At 35.0% G+C, this 19,880-nt stretch overlaps 1 protein-coding gene across 16 annotated transcripts in view; it reads left to right on the top strand.

Annotated features, from left to right (window-relative positions):
• Positions 1-1,240: 1,240 nt before the first annotated feature.
• Positions 1,241-19,880, top strand: part of LOC112046519 (potassium channel subfamily T member 2) — a 97,488-nt gene continuing 78,848 nt past the window's right edge. For 3 of the 16 annotated variants that reach the window (XM_052890907.1, XM_052890893.1, XM_052890892.1), the window contains exon 1: positions 1,271-2,089. In XM_052890907.1, coding sequence (XP_052746867.1) covers positions 1,884-2,089 — 206 coding nt within the window. In that variant the 5' untranslated portion in view covers positions 1,271-1,883. Of the gene's footprint in view, positions 2,090-6,390; positions 6,649-12,131; positions 12,458-19,880 lie in introns of those variants that run through there. The other 13 variants (XM_052890899.1, XM_052890908.1, XM_052890897.1 and 10 more) reach the window with 9 other exon arrangements.

The following is a 19,880-nucleotide window of genomic DNA, read 5'->3' as shown; positions in this document are numbered from 1 at the left end:
GTTATTACCACCATTAAATTAAATTAAATTATGACATAATCTTGACCCTTCAAAAGTGCTTGTAAACTAAGTCTAATACCCAATGTGATTAAATGTATAAAGTACAGTCTAATTGAAATAAATGAATTTTGACTTTTTTGATTTTGACTTATTTTTTATGCTTTGGTTTGACGAACATAAGCATTAACTATTTTTTCATGTTATTATTAAAAGTATATTACTTAAGTATACTTTACCGTACGATTTATATTCAGTGTACCTTCTTACATGTAATGAATATATTTTAACAAGAGCTAACCATTGAAACATAAACGAATGTCGTACCTTTTCCAAAAAGTTTTAGAGCTACTAAACGAATATCTCGAAACATAGCAAAATTACCTCCATTTGTCAGCGTTTCCCCCTCCAAGAAGAAGGTGTAATAAAATTTTGGATGACACCCAGTAATAAATTTTAAAGCAGTATCATCATCATCATCATATCAGCCGATGGACGTCCACTGCAGGACATAGGCCTTTTGTAGGGACTTCCAAACATTACGATACTGAGCCACCAGCCCCCAGCGAATCCCTGCGACTCGCTTGATGTCGTCAGTCCAGTGGGGGGTCGGTCAACACTGCGCTTACTAGTGCGGGGTCGACATTCCAGCACTTTGGGACCCCAACGTCCATCGGCTCTTCGTACTATGTGCCCCGCCCATTGCCACTTCAGCTTCACTCGCTGAGCTATGTCGGTGACTTTGGTTCTTCTGCGGATCTCCTCATTTCTGGTTCGATCACGCAGAGATACTCCTAACATAGCTCGCTCCATCGCCCGCCGTGTGACTCTGAACCTTCTTATGAGGCCCATAGTTAGCGACCAAGTCTCGGTTACAGCAGTAATCAAATTTTAAAGACGTCAAAATGCCGATTTTCATTCACGCTTGAAACTCAAGCCCAAAAGTGCGATTATAACGAAGAACTTACGAGTATTTCTAATCAATCAAATCAAATATGACTTATACCAACTCAGTAGATATCTTATGTAAGAACTGATCGACGTGTAATGCATAAATAATAATCTCTGTAGGTAAAGGGTAACCCTACGATGAAAATACTGTATATCTAATAGGTACCTACTTATGAAGCCATTCCCTAGTAGCGAACAATAGCGCTCTTTAGTACGCGCGGCCCAAAAAGGAACCAGAAAGCAGCGACCGTGCAGTGAAGCTCATCGATCGATTCTTCGCCCCCGCCCCTAATATCTGCGCGCACTTCACGTCATACTTTCCTTCCTCACTTCACGACCTTTGTTTACCTCATGTATGAAACGTAGTATCTATACGCATTTTTATTTAGCTATCCCCATTAATAAAGATCTACACTCTAAGGACAGGGTATCGTAATTTACGAACGGCTTTCTCTCAAACTGTATCCTGGTTAAAGACGAAACTTGTAACACGTTCCGGGTGTAATTCTGTTCGTTCTGACATTTGTTAATCCAAATAAATATTAATGGTGAAAGAAACATAACCTTCCATTCATAGTTTAGTTCAACTATATTATATTGAGTGAAAATATACTTTGTGGAGTGAAATCGTCATTGGGTGTAAAAGCTTTGTCCGACAGCCGAAGCTGAGCGGCACCACGTTCCGTCACAGCAAACTGCGTTACTCAAACCACTTTCCTGCCCGAGGGTCGCCGCTAAGGGCTCGCGAGCAGTCCGTCAAGGCAGCGTCATTGAGTCGTATAGAAAGCGGACAACGGGCGGGCGCGATCAGCGACTGCGGCGGTGGTGCGCCCGCCGGCGGCGTCCGCCCGACCTACGGCTATGAAGCTCTCTCGGCCGCCAGTGACGGAAGTGACCCAGAACCTGAGGAGGCGCCAGAGTACGCTCCCTTTGAAATGGAACTGTCGGGTGGTGGAGAGTCTGCTGAAGGGCCATCGTCGCGTGGCTCTGCCAAGGTCAACTTCCCACCCGACGTCGAATTGGACCGTCGACCTACTGGAACGTTTGGGGGTGTTGCGGTTGCCGCTTTCCATCGTGGCCGTGGTCGGTCCATGAGCGCCTGGAGCGACATAAGCCGCTCCAGTTTTAGGTTCGAGGAACGGTACGTAGACGATTTTTCGTAATATTTTTTTACTCTGTTTGTGATATTTTATCCTCTCATACATTCACTATTCTAGACGGATCTAAATTGTTAATAAAATAAGTCAGTAGGATACTTGTAGATACAAAAACAAGTGCAAAAACAGCATTTTCTGAAAAATTGGAAAGATATTTCAGTAGCAGTGTTTCTAAGAAGAAGAGGTGTGTTCAGATCATTAGAAGGGTACTGTTAAACAGGGTTAATACGCTAGCTATGGGGTCTACGTCGACTTACCAAGGTAGCAATAAATGTTTATTAGAAATGGCGGACAAATCTGATACGATGGAGACGGCTGTGCGCTGCGACATGCGCACACTGGACGAGGGGGTGGGGGATGGGGTAGTGCCTAAGCGAAAATATGACCAAGCGCTGCATAATAAGTTCATAACATACAAAAATCACAACAAAAAGTTGAATTTTACTTCCTACCAATATTATAAACGCATAAGTTTGTATGGATGTTTGTTACTCTTTAACGCTGCTACTACTGAAGCAATTTGGCTAAAATTTGGAATGGAAATGGATTAACACATAGGCTACTTTTTATCCCGAATAAATCCATGGTTTTCCGAGATTTGCGAAAACTGATGATTTTAATTATATGAATGTTTGTTTCTTTCACGACTCGCCTCGACTACATAACCGAATTAGCTGAAATTTGGTATTGAGATATATTATAGCATGGATTAACACATAGGCTACTTTTTATCCCGGAATGGTTCCAGAGGGATTTGTGAAAAACTAAATTTCACGCGGACGAAGTCGCGAGCGTCCGCTAGAAGCAAATAAATATTTCTTACACCATTGACTGTGACGGAAACAGATACCATGATGATAGTACAAAAAGTTGACTTTTATACAATATTTTTAAGAAATTAAAAAAAAAATACAATACTACATAGCAAAGTAGCGTCAGCATTACAATTACCGCTTTATCTGTCTGTTAGACTTTTGGCGTTATTCTTTAGCTGTTATTTATTATTGTTCTTGGATTTATATTGAGTTTTTGTTATCCTAGTTACGTTTAGACTTTATATTTTTATATGTTTATTGTATTTGTGGTGAGTTTATCTTAATGTCCTTAGGTTTGGACTTTTTTTACAAACTAGATAGAAAAACTGAACAAAGCTAAGTAAGTGTCCTAATGTGCAAGGTATTGGCTTATTGAATACGTGAAAGAAGTTTTGGCTGGTGGGAGGCTTCGGCCGTGGCTTGTTACCACCCTACCGGCAAAGACGTACCGCCAAGCGATTTAGCGTTCCGGTACGATGCCGTGTAGAAACCGAAAGGGGTGTGGATTTTCATCCTCCTCCTAACAAGTTAGCCAGCTTCCATCTTTGACTGCATCATCACTTACCATCAGGTGAGATTGTAGTCAAGGGCTAACTTGTAAAGAGTAAAAAAAAAAAAGAAAAATAAAAAGTTAGATTTGTGGATCAACCAATAAATAGAACTCGCGCTGTGTGCTATGTCAAAAAGTTCATTATTAATTATTCATTATTCTTACATAAAAATCAAGCAAAAAATGTACTGCCGAGTACATCGACGTCTAATCCGATACCGGGAACATCAACACCAAATTAAAATATTCATAAAACGCGTAAAAAGCGTAACTACGTCCAAATATCAAACGATTACATGTTTTTTTTTGCACTCAGTACCGTAAACAAATTTAATCCGCACGAGCTGTACATAACAGTACTAGAAATAAGTTTTCATTAATTTACATTATTTTGTACAGATCACTGAGCTATAGCAAATAATGTAAATTAATGAAAATAGTAGGTACAATAATTTCTATTATCGCTATTCCACATTTGAATGCTCTAATAACGTGGTGGGCAAAGATTTTATACTATTAGATATGTCACAAGCTCGTCGAAATTGAGGCGAAAATAGTGGCTAATTGTCTTAATTCCATTTAGTAAATAAGTAAACGACGAAAGCTATTTTAACAAACAATACCTAAATATTGTCTACTTAAAATGTAAGTAAACATAAAATGTGCAATGTACATGTGTGTATTTTGTAGGCACAAAACAGTTTTTTTTTAATTGTATATAAATTAAGAGTATGCTAATAGTATAGCAATTTTGTAAAAGTAACAGGGTATCTGCGATCATTACTTTCGGAGCTACAGTGATTTAAAAGGTCAGATTTGCAGCGCTGCGGATCCCTGAAAACGCCCCATACTAAATGGTACGAATTAATGATGTCGTAGGTACATAATGATCGTTAGATTTGTATGGGCGTTCAAACAAAAATAATCTTTGTTATTTGTGCGTTTATAATTATAGTTCTTTTAATAAAAAAATGTCACATTTAATGTAAGGAAGCTAAAACTGAATTAATTTTCATATAATTACGATAAAAGATTTTTAATAGATTTTGAAATTTTATAATCTCATTTATTTTGCAAATATCCAGACAATCTTTGCTTTTTATTTAAAAACATTGACCTTATTTACCCGAATGTATCATAAAAATCAATATATTCAAACCTAGTCATCATCCCCATTATCTAATAGTAGAATAGAAAATATTAGGTGGTGGGTTTAAGCTCCATATCTGAGGGGAGTTATTATCAGCCTATTCAAATGGCTTACTTGAGGGCTAAGCTCTTTATAGGAGGTCCTATGAGGGATGAGAATGACCTTGAACAAGAACATTAAATTAACAACCTGCAAGTATTATAATTAAGGACAGAGTAAAGATCATACAGAGTTGTTACTCTTGACAACTTTTTCAGCGTGGTGAAGCCGCTGAAACCCACAAAAAAAAACAAACGTCACGCGTCTCCTTGACATCCAGATATACAAACCTTTTTCATAATTTGTATTTAAAAAGTTAACACTAACAACAATTACGTAAATTAATATAATAATCAATAAAAAAATACTAATATTATTTAATTAGTTTAGTAGAGTATTGATGTAAATAAATAATCAATATATATAAATGGATGGAAGGATTTGTACGTTCTTAACAACCTATGTGTACATACATTTTGTTGAATTGAAGATAAAAAGTTTTACAAGTAGGTACCTACGCAAAATAAATCCGCCTCTCTACTTATCTTATCTTATCTTATGTTATGTTAAGTTAAGTTAAGTTTTACTTTGTAGTTACAACACCCTCACAGGTTTCCATTTGTAATAATTATGACATTTTATTTATGTCATGTGGACATGTAACTTAAATTAATAAATAAATAAATAAAATTATTTGACTTCGGAAGCACTTACAAAGTGTGATCGTATCATAGTATGGAGTTTTGTATATTCAGTAGGAGGTATTTTATTCTAATTAAAAAGTATAAAAGTACTACAAATTTTTTTTTAAAATGTTGGAGTCGTCGTTATCAACCCATATACGGCTCACTGCTGAGCTCGAGTCTCCTCTCAGAATGAGAGGGGTTAGGCCAATAGTCCACCACGCTGGCCCAATGCGGATTGGCAGACTTCACACACGCAGAGAATTAAGAAATTCTCTGGTATGCAGGTTTCCTCACGATGTTTTCCTTCACCGATTGAGACACGTGATATTTAATTTCTTAATGTTGGAGTAAAAAGGCTTAATTAAAATTTAATATATTTTTTTCTATTCTTCAACCTATAAGTGAAACAATATAGCCAGTTGAAATTAAAAAAAATGTTAGATTACTTTATCAGCAAGTAACTGCTAACTTTGTCATATTCTGGTAGATTAATTACTTTAACTGCATGTAAACTTTAAATTGCAAGTGCAGTAATTCATTAAATTTATTAGTAAGTCAGTTAAGTTCATATAACACATTTTAGTACACAGTTAAACTAAAAATGTATAAACTAAAATGATTTACAAAATATTATAACAAATAGAAACTGAAAATCAGTGGGAAGCTTACGCCAAATTCAATAAACCTACAATCTACATAGCAAATCAGTACGGTAGGTACATCGAGAAACGAAAACATCAGAACTAATAAAAACACCAAAAGTTTTAGTTAGTTCCATTAACTTGTAACAAAAATCGAGCTCTCAGTGAAATGAGTGTGTAATTGAGGTTCAATAAAAATAAATTCGCCGGACGTCACTTCCACGGGAAAGTCATCTGGTTTAGGGATCACGGGGAAGGTGTATCGGGATCAGCTGGGGGGCATTGTGGGTGTCCCCCGGGCACCCGCCGCGGGACGACAGGGGGAGGGGAGAGGCAGGGTATCTCGTGGCGACTCGAGAACTGGCTTAAAGCTCAAATAACGTTCGACGCTGCTGGCGCACCCGGCACCACGCATCGGGTAATCAGTCCACGCGGTCGTCCCGCGCGATTTTCCCCGCGCCTTTTTAATGTATTTAAAACATAACACGTGATGCAAAATATAATGTAAACTGCCAAGCTACTGGTATATAACCTCAGTAGGTTCCCATACTTCCGTTTATTTTTGCGCTATTTCTGGACTTTGATTAATTAGCTGGATGGCGAGTTGCTGTCATGGACGACGAATTAGACGACGATTTATTTTTCCTATACGGACGCAGCGGGTTAGTATCACATTCGTTATTGCAATAGAGAATTTATGAAAATACATTTTTTAGTATAGTCGGTGCACAGAATGCTGTTCAATTATTTTCACTATAAGTAGATAATAAATTGCTGCAATATTAAATTTTCTTATCCACGAAAACTTTTATAATTCTCCCCAAAGTTTAAGTCAAGTAGCACGCGATTGAATGCATCAATCATGCATCATGATAACTAATCACGAAGCAATTATTATGTATTACTAAGTAGAAATACACTGAAGTTAAATGAAAATAGATAATTAAAGCTATAAAACGTCCATTGAGCAGCGACGCGCCATTCCAGAGTTAACGGGGTTCCTAATTAAATATACCATTCCCCACGGGTATTTATGGTAAACATACGACATTATATCAAGGACAGGCCCACCCGCTAATATAAATTGTTTTCCAAAGCCAATTATCGTAAAAATATGACGTACTCGGACATCTGGTATTAGTTGTATCGATCATTTTTTTTAACTGATACATGTTAGTCAGGGATCCATAGAACATTTTGCACACCTGATTACTAATAAGTAAATTTTTCGTGAGTAACTTCATCTCGATGAGACGATCAACTTTCTATTTACGAGATAATTCACCACGCAATTTGTAGGACATTGTGGCTGTTAAGTTGTGTAACTATTAATTAATTAACAGAAAAAAACATCCGGTTAGTAACAACTTTTGATACACTACCCTTCTCCCCAACTAGTATCAATAACGAGTTTATTTCCGAAATTTTCATTTCCTGGTAACTCAGTTAGCTACCAGAATCAAGAATCTTCGTAAATAAAAAAGTTAATCGTCTCATCGAGATGAAAAATTACGCTACTCACGAAAAATTTACTTGTTAGTAATCAAGTGTAAAAAAATGTTCTACGGATCCCTGAGTATGTTATTACATACAATAAATGCTAATTAACCAAAGTTCTTTTTTAAAAACCAAAAAAAAAAGAATTCAATTCAGGGAAAACTGACGAATAGCAGGAGAAAAGTCGCTCCAAACTTGACCTGATTACATATTAAAGAAGAATTTTCACATTCAAAGTGGGTACGATAACGTAAGCATTGTATAACAGAGCGCACTGCTAATGATTTCTCACACACTTAATTTCTTGCGTAATTTTAAATGTAGATATTTCACTCTCTATTGTACTCGTAAAAACACAATTAAAGGAGGTCAGGTCGGCCACACATAATAGTGACCAGACCAAAAAGTGGTCACAAATAACCTAATGTTTTATCGATAGCTTGTAATGCAAATCATACTTAATTGAACTTTTTACACACAGTCAATAATATACAGAAGTAGCGTGCGGGATAAGGCGGTGTCGTACCCGTCACGGATACGAAATAGGGATGATGACAGTTTTTAAATTGTATATAAATTAAGAGTATGCTAATAGTAAAGCAATTTTGTAAATAACAGGGTATCTGCGATCATTACTTTCGGAGCTACAGGGACTTAAAGGATCAGATTTGCGGCGCTGCCGCGGATCCCTGAAAAGCGCCTCATACAAAACGGCACGAACTAATGACGTCGTAGGCAATGTAATGATCGTTAGATTTGTATGTGCGTTCGAACAAAATTACTAATATCTTTGTTATTTGTGCGTTTATGTTTATAGTTCATATATTGAAAAATGTCACATTTAATGTAAGGAAGCTAAAACTGTGAATGAATGAAATGAATACTCATTCATTTGTACTACAACTAATTACGATAAAAGATTTTTAATAAATTTTGAAATTTTATAATCTCATTTATTTAGCAAATATCCAGACAATCTTTGCTATTTATGTATAAATTAATTAACATTGACCATATTTACCCGAATGTATCATAAAAATCAATATATTCAAACCTAGTCATCATCCCCATTCAAAAACAAATACCTTCTCTAATTGTCAGTACGATACGAACCAGTATCAGTAATTTTCAATATTATTCAAGAAAAATGGCGTCATACGTTATTTAATATTTTAAAAACTGTTCACAAAAAGTAAAGAAATAAGATAGAGTATTATTTTATTGATTATTATATTAATTTACGTAATTGTTGTTAGTGTTAAATTTTGAAATACAAATTATGAAAAGAGTTTATATGCAGATGTCAAGGAGACGCGTGACTTTTGTTTTTTTTTTTGTGGTTTGCACCGGCTTTAGCGCGCAATTTGTAAAGACTCTCTCTGGTTACTCTGCGTTTTTACGTCAATAAAGCTGGAGAATGTTTATATGTAATTCATCTTTCTTGAGGTTAGAAGTGAATTTGAAATTGACACAATTAATTATATGAGACTGCTCTTGTAATTATTTGATTCAAATTAGCTTAATTATTTATATCAATATTAAGTTTCTTATTTTTAACAAGGACGCACAGATCATACAGAATGAGTCTTTACAAGCAGTGTGGTGAAGCCGGTGGAACCCATAAAACCCAAACGTCACACGTCTCCTTGACATTCGTATAAACAAACTTTTTTAATAATTTGTATTTCAAAGCTTAACACTAATAACAATTACGTAAATTAATATAATAATCAATAATTACTAATAAAAATTACTCCATCTTAGTTTTTAGTTTTTGTGAACAGTTTTTAAAATATTGTAAAACAGAAGACGCCATTTTTCTTGAATAAAATTACTGATGCGACTTTTCGTGTCGTACTGACTCGAGAATGTATTCGTTTTAGAATTTTGTATTTGGAGCGGCTACGACACCGCCGTGTTCCGTGCGCTTTATCTGTATCATCTGTGCAAATAAGCTTAATTATTTATATCGATATTAAGTTACTCATCTATGATATTGTCGCACAGATTAAAAACATGGTTGAATGATTTTACAGTGACAGCTAACTGTATGTCATATGTCTGTGTATGGTTTAAACAAGTAAGGCTTAAAAGGGCTAGGATCCCAAGAACCCAAAAAATAAAAAAAAAATAAGGGAATGATGTAGTTCTCAACAATGGCCATTACCAAGTTAAATGATCGACCTCCTTTGATTGTTCACGAAGACGAACATAAATTACTATTTATGACGAAAACGCAATAACAGGATCTGCATCATCTGCTAGCACTCACATTGAAATTGGCGCATAAAACTTTCATTCAGCAGTTTCAAAGCTTTGACAGTGTACCAAGAGACTCAAAGGCAGATGTGAAATATTCCTGTTTAAAATTCAGAAGAACTTGTAGACGATTTATGTAGATAGATATTTACATATCACAAAGCATATGAAGTCGACATTTGGTGTAGAAACTTTCCAATAAATTGATTTTCGAGAGGGAAAGAAGGAGTTTCAAAGCTTCCCCCAAAATAAATGAACATTTAATCGTATTTAACTTATTTTAATTGGAATAATGATATTATTGTTTTAATTAAATTAAGTCTTGATTTGTCAAAGTCTTTGAAAATCATGTTGTTCTAATGCATTGTTGGAGACGTGACTCCGTATCCGTATCCGTTCCGAAACTATAAGAGCTATGCTGTTGAAACTTGCTGAGTAGTTGTATTCTTGATTCGTGCGTGAACCGCATTAAGATTTAAAAATGTCCCCCCCCCCCTTTTAACTTCTAAAATAAGAGAATGAAAAAAGAAAGTTCCACCGACAATTACTTTGAACGAGATCTTGTAAGTAGTATTTTTTAATACGTCATAAATTGTAATCGTAATAAGTTTCGGAGATAATACAAAATTACATGTCCGAATTAACTCATCAATACAATCAAATAGGGAAAAAAGTAATAAAAAGAAATCGCGGCCGTTTATTTGTTATAATTTCTTCAAACTTCATGTCGATCTCCTGAAATATTGTTTACACTATTTATCTCGCCTCCTTGGCCTTTCCAAAGTCATCATTTATACAATATTATAAAGCTAAAGAGTTTGTTTGTTTGATTTCGCTATTTTCAGGAACTATTGGTCTGATTTAAAAAATTCTTTCAGTGTTAGATAGCCCATTTATCGAGGAAGGCTATAGGTTATGTTTTATCCCTGTATTCCCACGGGAACGGGAACAACGCGAGTGAAACTGCGCGGCATCAGCTAGTTGAATTATAATATTGTTTTGGTGCTTGTACGTAAAGGTGTACAGATATATGTATGTACAACTACACACTTCAAACCACCGCAATGTCGGGAATCCTTGACATTTGAAATCTGTGTTTTTACAACAGCTACTAATATACCTAGCATTCTCTGACAAAAAATAAGGGTTGTATCATTTTTTTAAATGTTTTTAGGGTTCCAAACGTACGTAGTACAAAAACGGAACCCGTATAAGCTCACTCGCGCACATTTTAAGGTCTGTCTGTTTTCTTCTAATGTACTGGACCAATCCAATTGAAATTTGGTATACATATCAATTTTTGTGACCCAAATACAGGGATGTATCGTGAATAGATAAAATTTGATTTAGGGGGGTGGGTTAGATGGAAAGTAGAAAAAAAAACTTTTAGAAAGAAAGAAAGAAAAAATGTTTATTACAGTATTATGCCACACAACACAATATGCTCATAATATCATATAATGTTATCAAATAATATTGTCATATTAAATAATATAACAGGACAATATCCTGCGATGTGTGGCATAACCCAGCATATGCTACATACTCTTTAAATAAAAAGAGCATGCAGCGCTGGTTTTCAGTTTAGTTTTACTAACTTTATAGTGTGATATAGCAAATGTAAGGACTTAGTAAGCGGATTTAAATAATATTTTTGCTATTTGCAGGAATTGTATTAGTTTGATTTCAAAGTAAACTTATTAAAGAAAGTATTTAGGTTGTTACGTTTAAATAAAAACGTATATTTACGTTTAAATATCAAACGCCATACTGTAGTAATGGGGTACATGGAACTCGCTGTTTACTAACTAGGAGTGTTACATGCGTATGACCGAGTAGAGGTCGAGAGAAGGGACCATAAAATATGTATAACTCGGTCGCAGGTGGGTTATTATTAGGTCATGAAACGGGAAACGAATTATTGAACACAATGGGCGTGACAAATATCCGACACAGTAACAAAATACCTGTAAATTATTATCATCTCCACATTTCTTCTAACTACCCACCAAAAATTTGCTTTTTTTTATTGTAAAATTTTATAAGTAGTTCTACAAATAACATACCTATTGCAATTTTAATATAAATTAAATAAATTAAGACTAAGAATAAAAAGAATTTTGATTGAGAGTTCCGGTATGATGTCGTGTAGAAACCGAAAGGGGTGTGATGTGTGTGGGGATTCTCATTCTCCTCCTACCAAGTTAGCCTGCTTCCACCTTAGATTACATTATCTACTATCAGGTGAGATTGTAGTCAAGGGCTAACTTGTATTGAATAAACAAAAAAAAAAGAATAAACATAAAGAATAGTAAAATCTAAAATAAATAAAATAGACACCATCTAATTTTTCCCACGAAAATCGCACAATAATCAATTGGCATTACTAGTGTTGTGTTACTTAAATGTACGTCTATATCAATTATTTAAATGAACACGGAATCTAGTGATACACCTGTGTTAGTGGAAAATAAGTTAATGAAAAATAAGTGCTCGAGAGCCGCTAGACAGGAAACTATCGAGTATAATGTCGATATTTTTCTTCCGATTTCACAATCTTCGTCGTGCCGAAGAGAAGCGAAAGAAGCAAAGCAGAATAACGAAAAATAGACGAAATATGCCTTCAGACACTATCACCGCCCCATCGCGCTTGCTCGAGCGACCGCTCAGCGCGCCTATCGACAGTCTGGATGAAATAGCTCTACAGATACCCAGGTGCACTGTCCTAGCCTTAGATGTAAATCCTTCGATACTTGTTTTCTTTATATACAGGGTGCTCGAGACTATTTCCCATAACTCTTGGCTTGTTTTCTTTAAAGAAAATTAATTTAAAATGTCCAACTAACTTGACTGTGTTCTAAAATGAATATTTTCGGAGTAAAAAATACATATTTTTTTTGTAAATAGATCTTAAATTGTGTCCCTTATATCGCATCCTTATATTATGACCTAGTCAAATTTATTCATTGATAATAAATCATGAAGTAGCTACTAGTGAAGGTCGAAGTTCCAGTTGCAATATGTTTACGATTATGTATTTTAAAATGCAAGGATAGATATCCTTCCTTAAGTTACATGGATAGTCACAATTTATTTGAATTACTTTGTATGAAAACATCAAAAGTTTTTTTTTTGTAAAAAAAAATAGTTATGCTCTTCGGCAGTATAGTTATGCAGTGGACTTGTCAACACCTTGAAGTTATGGGAAACACTCCGCAACACCCTGTATATTCAGTTTCTATCGGCTTATTCTTTCAACCTGGTAAAGCAACTCATAGTTAAGCTTTTGGGTGCACAATGTTTACTCGTTGACTACACTTCCTACTGTGCTGTTTAGATTTAAAAAAAAATAATTTTTGCATTTTGCATGCCATCTATTTTTAAATTTATGTGATTAGTAATGTATTTTATGACAATTACAATATACTTTTTTACGTTATTTTAGGTAGGTTGTAAAAATGGAACCGATTTCAAAGACGTATTTCAGTTATTTTGATTTTCACACGAAATTACTAAGCCGATTTTCATGAACATGAAATGGGATCAATCTGGAAGTGTACTTTTTCAAACAAAATAGATTTCGCAAATCTCTACTAATATATAAAGCTGAAGAGTTTGTTTGTTTGTTTGATTGAACGCGCTAATCTCAGTAACTAATGGTCCGATTTGAAAAAATCTTTCAGTGTTAGATAGCCCATTTATCGAGGAAGGTTATAGGCTATATTATATCCGTATCCTTACGGGAACGAGAACCACGCGGGTGAAACCGCGCGGCGTCAGCTAGTTGGTTAATAAATTACGAAGTTATGTAACAAACGACAAGTAGGTAACAAACATTTGAAAAATAACATACACGCCGAATTGAGAACCTCCTTTTTTTGAAATTGGTTAAAATAGATGTAGAAAAGAATAAATTATTTATTGTTTAATAAAATATATTTTTACTGTGTGTACAGGAGGATACCACAGGTAGGTATTGATATATAAAGCTTCGTTTCATGTTAGCTAAGTAGCCATTAATCTGGAAGAATGCAATACCCTTAAGTGTCCCGTAAAGTAACAGCGCAAATTAGGTTTCTTGACCCCATTCTTCCATTCGGGCACACCTCTCAATCAAGAGATAATTGGACCATTCTTGATAAACTGATAATAAGGTCAGAGCTTCACCATGCACACAAAGTTATGGTGGTGTCGCGTTACAACTTAAAAACGGAAAAATGTCATAGGGCATAGATTGAGCTTGTGGTTTTATAAAAGTTGAAAGTTTGTCAGCCCATCCTCTTACTATCATAATCATCTATATTAATATAATAAAGCTGAAGAGTTTATTTGTTTGTATGTTTGATTGAACGCGCTAATCTCTGGAACTACTGGTCCGATTTGAAAAATTCTTTCAGTGTTAGATAGCCCATTTATCGAAGAAGGCTATAGGCTATATATTATCCCCGGATTCCTACGGGAGCGGGAACCACGCGGGTGAACCCGCGCGGCGTCAGCTAGTCATCATTATAAGCCGATAGATGTCCACTGCTGGACATGGGCCTCTTGCATGGACTTCCAAGCGCAACAGTCTCGAGCCGCCAGCATCCACCGGGATGATATCTTCGGTCCACCTAGTGGAGGGACTAACACTGCGCTTTCTGATGCGGGATCGCTATTCCAGCACCTTGGAATTCCACTCGCCCTACTATAGTTACGTATAATTACTACGCATAATAACTACGATTGGTTTTGATCGTGCTTGGCTTTGGTAGGTAGTCGATTGCAAGAGATCCAAATCCTAAACCGTTCAAGTGAAAACGCATTTTTTTATATTTCTAAGTAATGGTTATTTTAATATTGATAAATGCAAGTAATCGTCGATTAATTAATTTGGTCGCCTACAAACTTTTTTCTATAGTAATATATAAAGCTGAAGAGTTTGTTTGTTTGAACGCGCTAATCTCAGGAACTACTGGTCCAATTTGAAAAATTCTTTCAGTGTTAGATAGCCCATTTATCGGGGAAGGCTATAGACTATAATATATTATACTCGTTGTCCTACAAGAACGAGAATCACGTGGGTAAAACTGCTCGGCGTCAGTTAGTTTTAAATATATACAGGATGCTGGGGAGTATTTACCATAACTCTGGGGTTACATTTTTTACCGAAAATAATTAAAAATGTTCAAGGAACATATGTTCTTAAATTAATATTTTCGGGATAAATAATATATCTTTTGTAAATAGATCTTAAAATGATCCCCTATACTCATCCTTATAATCATGATGTAGCCAAGTATTACGTATTTTAAAATGCAAGGATAGATAAAGGCGTGTGTTACATGGATAGTCGGAATTATTTAAATTACTTTGTATGTAAACATAAAACGTTTTTATTTGTTAGTTAAAAAATATTATTTATGCAGTTTACTCCTATAAGCGGACTTGTCAACACCTTGAAGTTATGGAAAATACTTCCGAGCACCCTGTTTATTTTATATTTTTCTTTTCTATTTAAAAGTTAATTAGAATTACACCATGTTCTACAGTGCATTTTTTTCAAATAACATATCGCTACGACAGCCCTGCAAACCGTGAGTTTCGACGAGGTTCATAGGGAAACAAGAGTAAGTGACTTCACGGAAAACACTTAACCTTTGAAGTACTCCACGCTAGTAACTGGCCCAGTTAGCTTACCGCTATTTCTGTAGACACTTAAAACCTTAGTTGAGATAATAAAATGGAAGAAAATAGTTTAATTTCATGTACGCTGATTATATATTACTAGCACTTCGTCCGCGTGGAAATCAATGTAAACTTTCAAACCCTATTCCACCACTTTAGGGGTTGAAATTAAAAAAAATCTTGAATCACATTATATTTCGTATGTTTGTTTATAGGTGCTATTTCGTAACGTATCCATTACTAAAGTACTGATTGGACTTTATTAATGGATACGTATGAGAAACATTATAAAATCCCAGCGGATGTCGCTATTTCGAGATCTAGACCAGACATTTTCCTTTTGTCCAAACAAACAAAGCGAATAGTACTTGTAGAGCTTACTGTGCCGTGGGAGACTAACATTCCGAAGGACCACAGTATAAAAGTGAATAAATATTATGACCTAACAAATGAACTAACTAAAAATGGCTATGTATTTAGTCTTTATGCCGTAGAAGTAGGTGCGAGAGGATTACTAGCAAAATCTCTCTATAACTTGCTTAAAGACCTTGGCCTCTCTAGAAGCAGAGCTAGTTCTATATTAGAACGAGTATCCAAAGCTGCTCTAATAGGATCTTATCAAATTTGGCTAGACAGGGAGAACAACACGAGCAGAGAACGGGGAGTGTTGATCGATCTACAAGGAATTCCTTAACCCTACCCTCCCTACTTCCTGACTCTGCTCGGAGTTTTTCTCTCTACCACGCGATGGACCCGGCACCCGCACGGTGAATCCATGGAATGCTAAGATATTCGTCTCGTATGCACAATTTTTTAAAACTGTAACTCTATAACGAAGAAAACTTTTCATACAAACTTTCAACCCTTATTTCACCCCCTTCAAAAAATAATATCGACCTGATTAAAAATTAAAAATAATATGTCCTTTGATATAAACAATATTAATTTCGTATAGTACATGGAATAAGGGTCCGAAATATATAGATATTAATTGATACGAGTTAAGGAGTTCATAGAAAATTTAATAAAAATATTATCTATTTTTCCAATCGTCAAAAACGATGTCGTCCATTTTATGACGTCATGTCACTAAAGGTATAAACGTTAAACTAATAATTTTGTGAAATATTAAACTGTTTGGTTAAAGTTTTGTGTTTACGTGACGTCATGACGTCATGGCCGATAGCGTTTTGGTTCGTATTGTCAAAATAATATTTAAAAATCATAATTTTTATGTCTTCATGTTTCAAAAAAATGTGATAAAAGTTAAAAAAGTACAAGATTTTCTACTGAAAATATCTTAAACTAGCGGGCGCTCGCGACTTCGTCCGCCCTTAGACTTATTTAATCCAGCCCTTACAGTAGTATCGCTGTAAAAATGGAATAACTTCTGCCCTTTTCCCAACATTTCCCTTCACTGCTCTGCTCCTATTGATCGTAGCGTGATCAAAAGTATACTATAACATGCCCAGGAGTATGAAGAATAATTGTACCAAGTTTCGTTAAAATCCGTCGAGTAGTTTTTGTTTCTTTAACGAACATACAGACAGACGAAAATTTTTATCATTGCATTTTTGGCATCAGTATCGATCACTAATCATCTCCTGATAGTTATTTTGGAAATATATTTTATTTCAGGTATAGAATTGACCTTTCTAAAGATTTATTATAAGTATAGATAAAAGAAAAGCTATCTAGAACTATTCAATGACCAGCAGGGTTATTATGTAACTCGGTGTACCATTCAAGTAATAAGTCACTACATCGTTTTTCATCGTATTTTCATTTTTGCAATCATATAACTTTGTGTTTTTAACGAAAATACACAATAAACGTAATTTTACGTAAAGTATTATTAGTCCATAGTGGTATAAGCAGGTAGCAACGTTATTTTAAAGAAAAAGTGATATTTACGTAATTTTGTTAAAATATTCGTGTTAGACGATAGTTAATAATAATAATAATAATAATAAAACCCTTTATTCAGCTTAAAAAACAAATTAAAAATCAAGAAGACATTACAAACTAATACTAACAGAGCTTACAAGCTACTTAAAGATACCTACTTAAATTACAAAGTTCCTCTGTCTGTACTCAGTATATTAATATAACAAAGAAATTCAGCTGGGCGCTGCCTCAGCTCGATACTACAGTGGAGAGCTGTAGTGCTGATTTTCAGGCATGACCCCAGGGTGAGCTCACGGACCGATCGGAAATACTTTTGCGGCGTCGCTAACAATAATTATTAAATAATAAAATTATATAAAATAATATACGATTAGTAATAATAGGTACATATTAATCCTACAACACCAAACTTAAAACTTTAGTTTTAGTTAAAACAAAAGATCATTGCCACTTGATCTCAAATGATATATTCAAGGTAATTTTATAGAAATAACTGTTAGATAATCACCAAAACGAAAATACGACAAAAATCGTTGTAGTGACTCATTGTTTAAATGGTACACTAAGATACATAATAAGACCGCTGACCAAAGATTCAAACGCAGGACCTTGTGATCCGATGTCACATTGACTAACCACTTGAGAGAGGCAGTTAAATTTTTTCATTTTTTTTTTATTCATAATAGACTTGCGCTTGACTACAATCATGCCTGGTGGAAAGCAATGATGAGGTCTAGGTTGGAGCGCGCTTGCCTAGAAAATGCCTATTCACTCTTGTGTTGAAGGTGCACAGATCATAAGTGTTAGGAAACACAGAAGCTGGAAGGGCATTCCACATCTTCGCTGTTCTTATTAGAAACGTCGATGCGAAACGTTTTGTAAGTCGACTGGACATCGACAACAAAAGGATGCCAATTTAAAATTATATTGATATTAAAATTATATCTAATGATAGCACACTAAACACAATATTTCAGAGTCCCAATTAATACTCATCCTCGATCACATTCAATTTTGTGTAAGGCGTCTGCGCATACTAAATTTAGAAACAATTCTTATATACCTCGGTCATGTCTTTGTTTTAATAAATTGAGATTGACTGACCAAGAATTTGACCTCTTCTGTACCTCGGCTACCACTGCCCGTAAATCACTGGCCATACAGTACTTTAACTTGTATATGTTAAGCTAGCTTGTTTACTTATCAATTTAGTTTTGTTGTTTTTGTTTTCTCTTTCGACTTTTATATTATTGTATCTCTATTATTATTATCATTATCTCTTTTTTATATTGGATTATGTTTTATTGAAGTATGTTTTCCTTGCGAGCTTGCTATCTAATATGTAAAATTTATTTGCGAAAACTTGTAATTGGCTATAATCTGTTTTCTATGTTGTTACTTTTATTATCTTTGTATTTAGCTGTAAGTTTTCCTTTCTAAATAAATAAATAAAATAAATAAAATAAAGACTTCAGGCACTTGGGAACGTAACCAATTGCACTCTATTGCATAGCAAAATACTCATGAGACATAGTGGCTCACGTCTGTGTCAGTTTGCTTTTATAAAGCCACTTACGAGGTCGGGAGAGTGGGATCATTGTATTCAACACAATTAGATTTAATAATAGATGTCTTACTCACCTTTCTCATTCTATCCCTTATGAGAAAGTTGATTTGGCACATAAAAGAGCAAAATAGGACATTATAAAACGGTAACACAATAAAGATTGTTATATACTACCAGAACCCGCGGTTTCGTCTGCGTAGCTTTCGTTCCTGTGGGGAAAGGGGAATAAAATAAAGCCTATGTTACTTCCTGATGTAGCTTTCCATTGGTGAAAGAGTTTTTCGTATCGGTTCAGTAGGTAAATATTTTCTCATTATAATATTAGTTATAGACTAGGTCAGTTGTGTGCTTTTAAGAAATTAAATATCACGTGTCTCAAACAGTGAAGGAAAAACATCCTGAGGAGACCTGCATACCAGAGAATTTTCTTAATTCTCTGCGTGTGTAAAGTCTGCCAATCCGCATTGGGCCAGCGTGGTGGACTATTGTCCTAACCCCTCTCATTCTGAGAGGAGACTCGAGCTCAGCAGTGAGCCGAATATGGGTTGATGATGATGATTATGATATAACAGTATAGTCTATGTAAGACAAAATATTAATTTGTACAAACGAAAAGGAGATTTAAACTCACGTCTTACTAGACACGGGCATAAGTTAGTTATTTCGGCATATCGTCTCCAAAAAGTAAAAAAATCTTTTGTAGGTTTGGGTGTACTCTTCTATAATAAGATCCCCAAGACTGTGATGGACCTGCCAATGCATAGCTTTAAGCAATATGTTTTAAAACATTTACTTAGTCGAGGTTACTACAACATTGATGAGTTCCTTAAAGATAAAGATGCTTGGAGGCCGTTGGATCAGTTTCCACCTTCACAGAGGAAGTAAAACTATAAGAAATTGTAATGTTGTCATCAATTGTAAATTACAATGTTGTATGATTTTTTAAAAATAGCAACTGTTGAGTTTCTTGCCGGTTTTTTCTCAGCAGAACCTGCC

This window comes from Bicyclus anynana, chromosome Z (assembly GCF_947172395.1).
Source record: "Bicyclus anynana chromosome Z, ilBicAnyn1.1, whole genome shotgun sequence".
Classification (NCBI taxonomy): domain Eukaryota; kingdom Metazoa; phylum Arthropoda; class Insecta; order Lepidoptera; family Nymphalidae; genus Bicyclus; species Bicyclus anynana.
The sequence above is the reverse complement of the archived record's forward strand: the minus strand, read 5'-3'. Positions and strand labels throughout refer to the sequence as shown.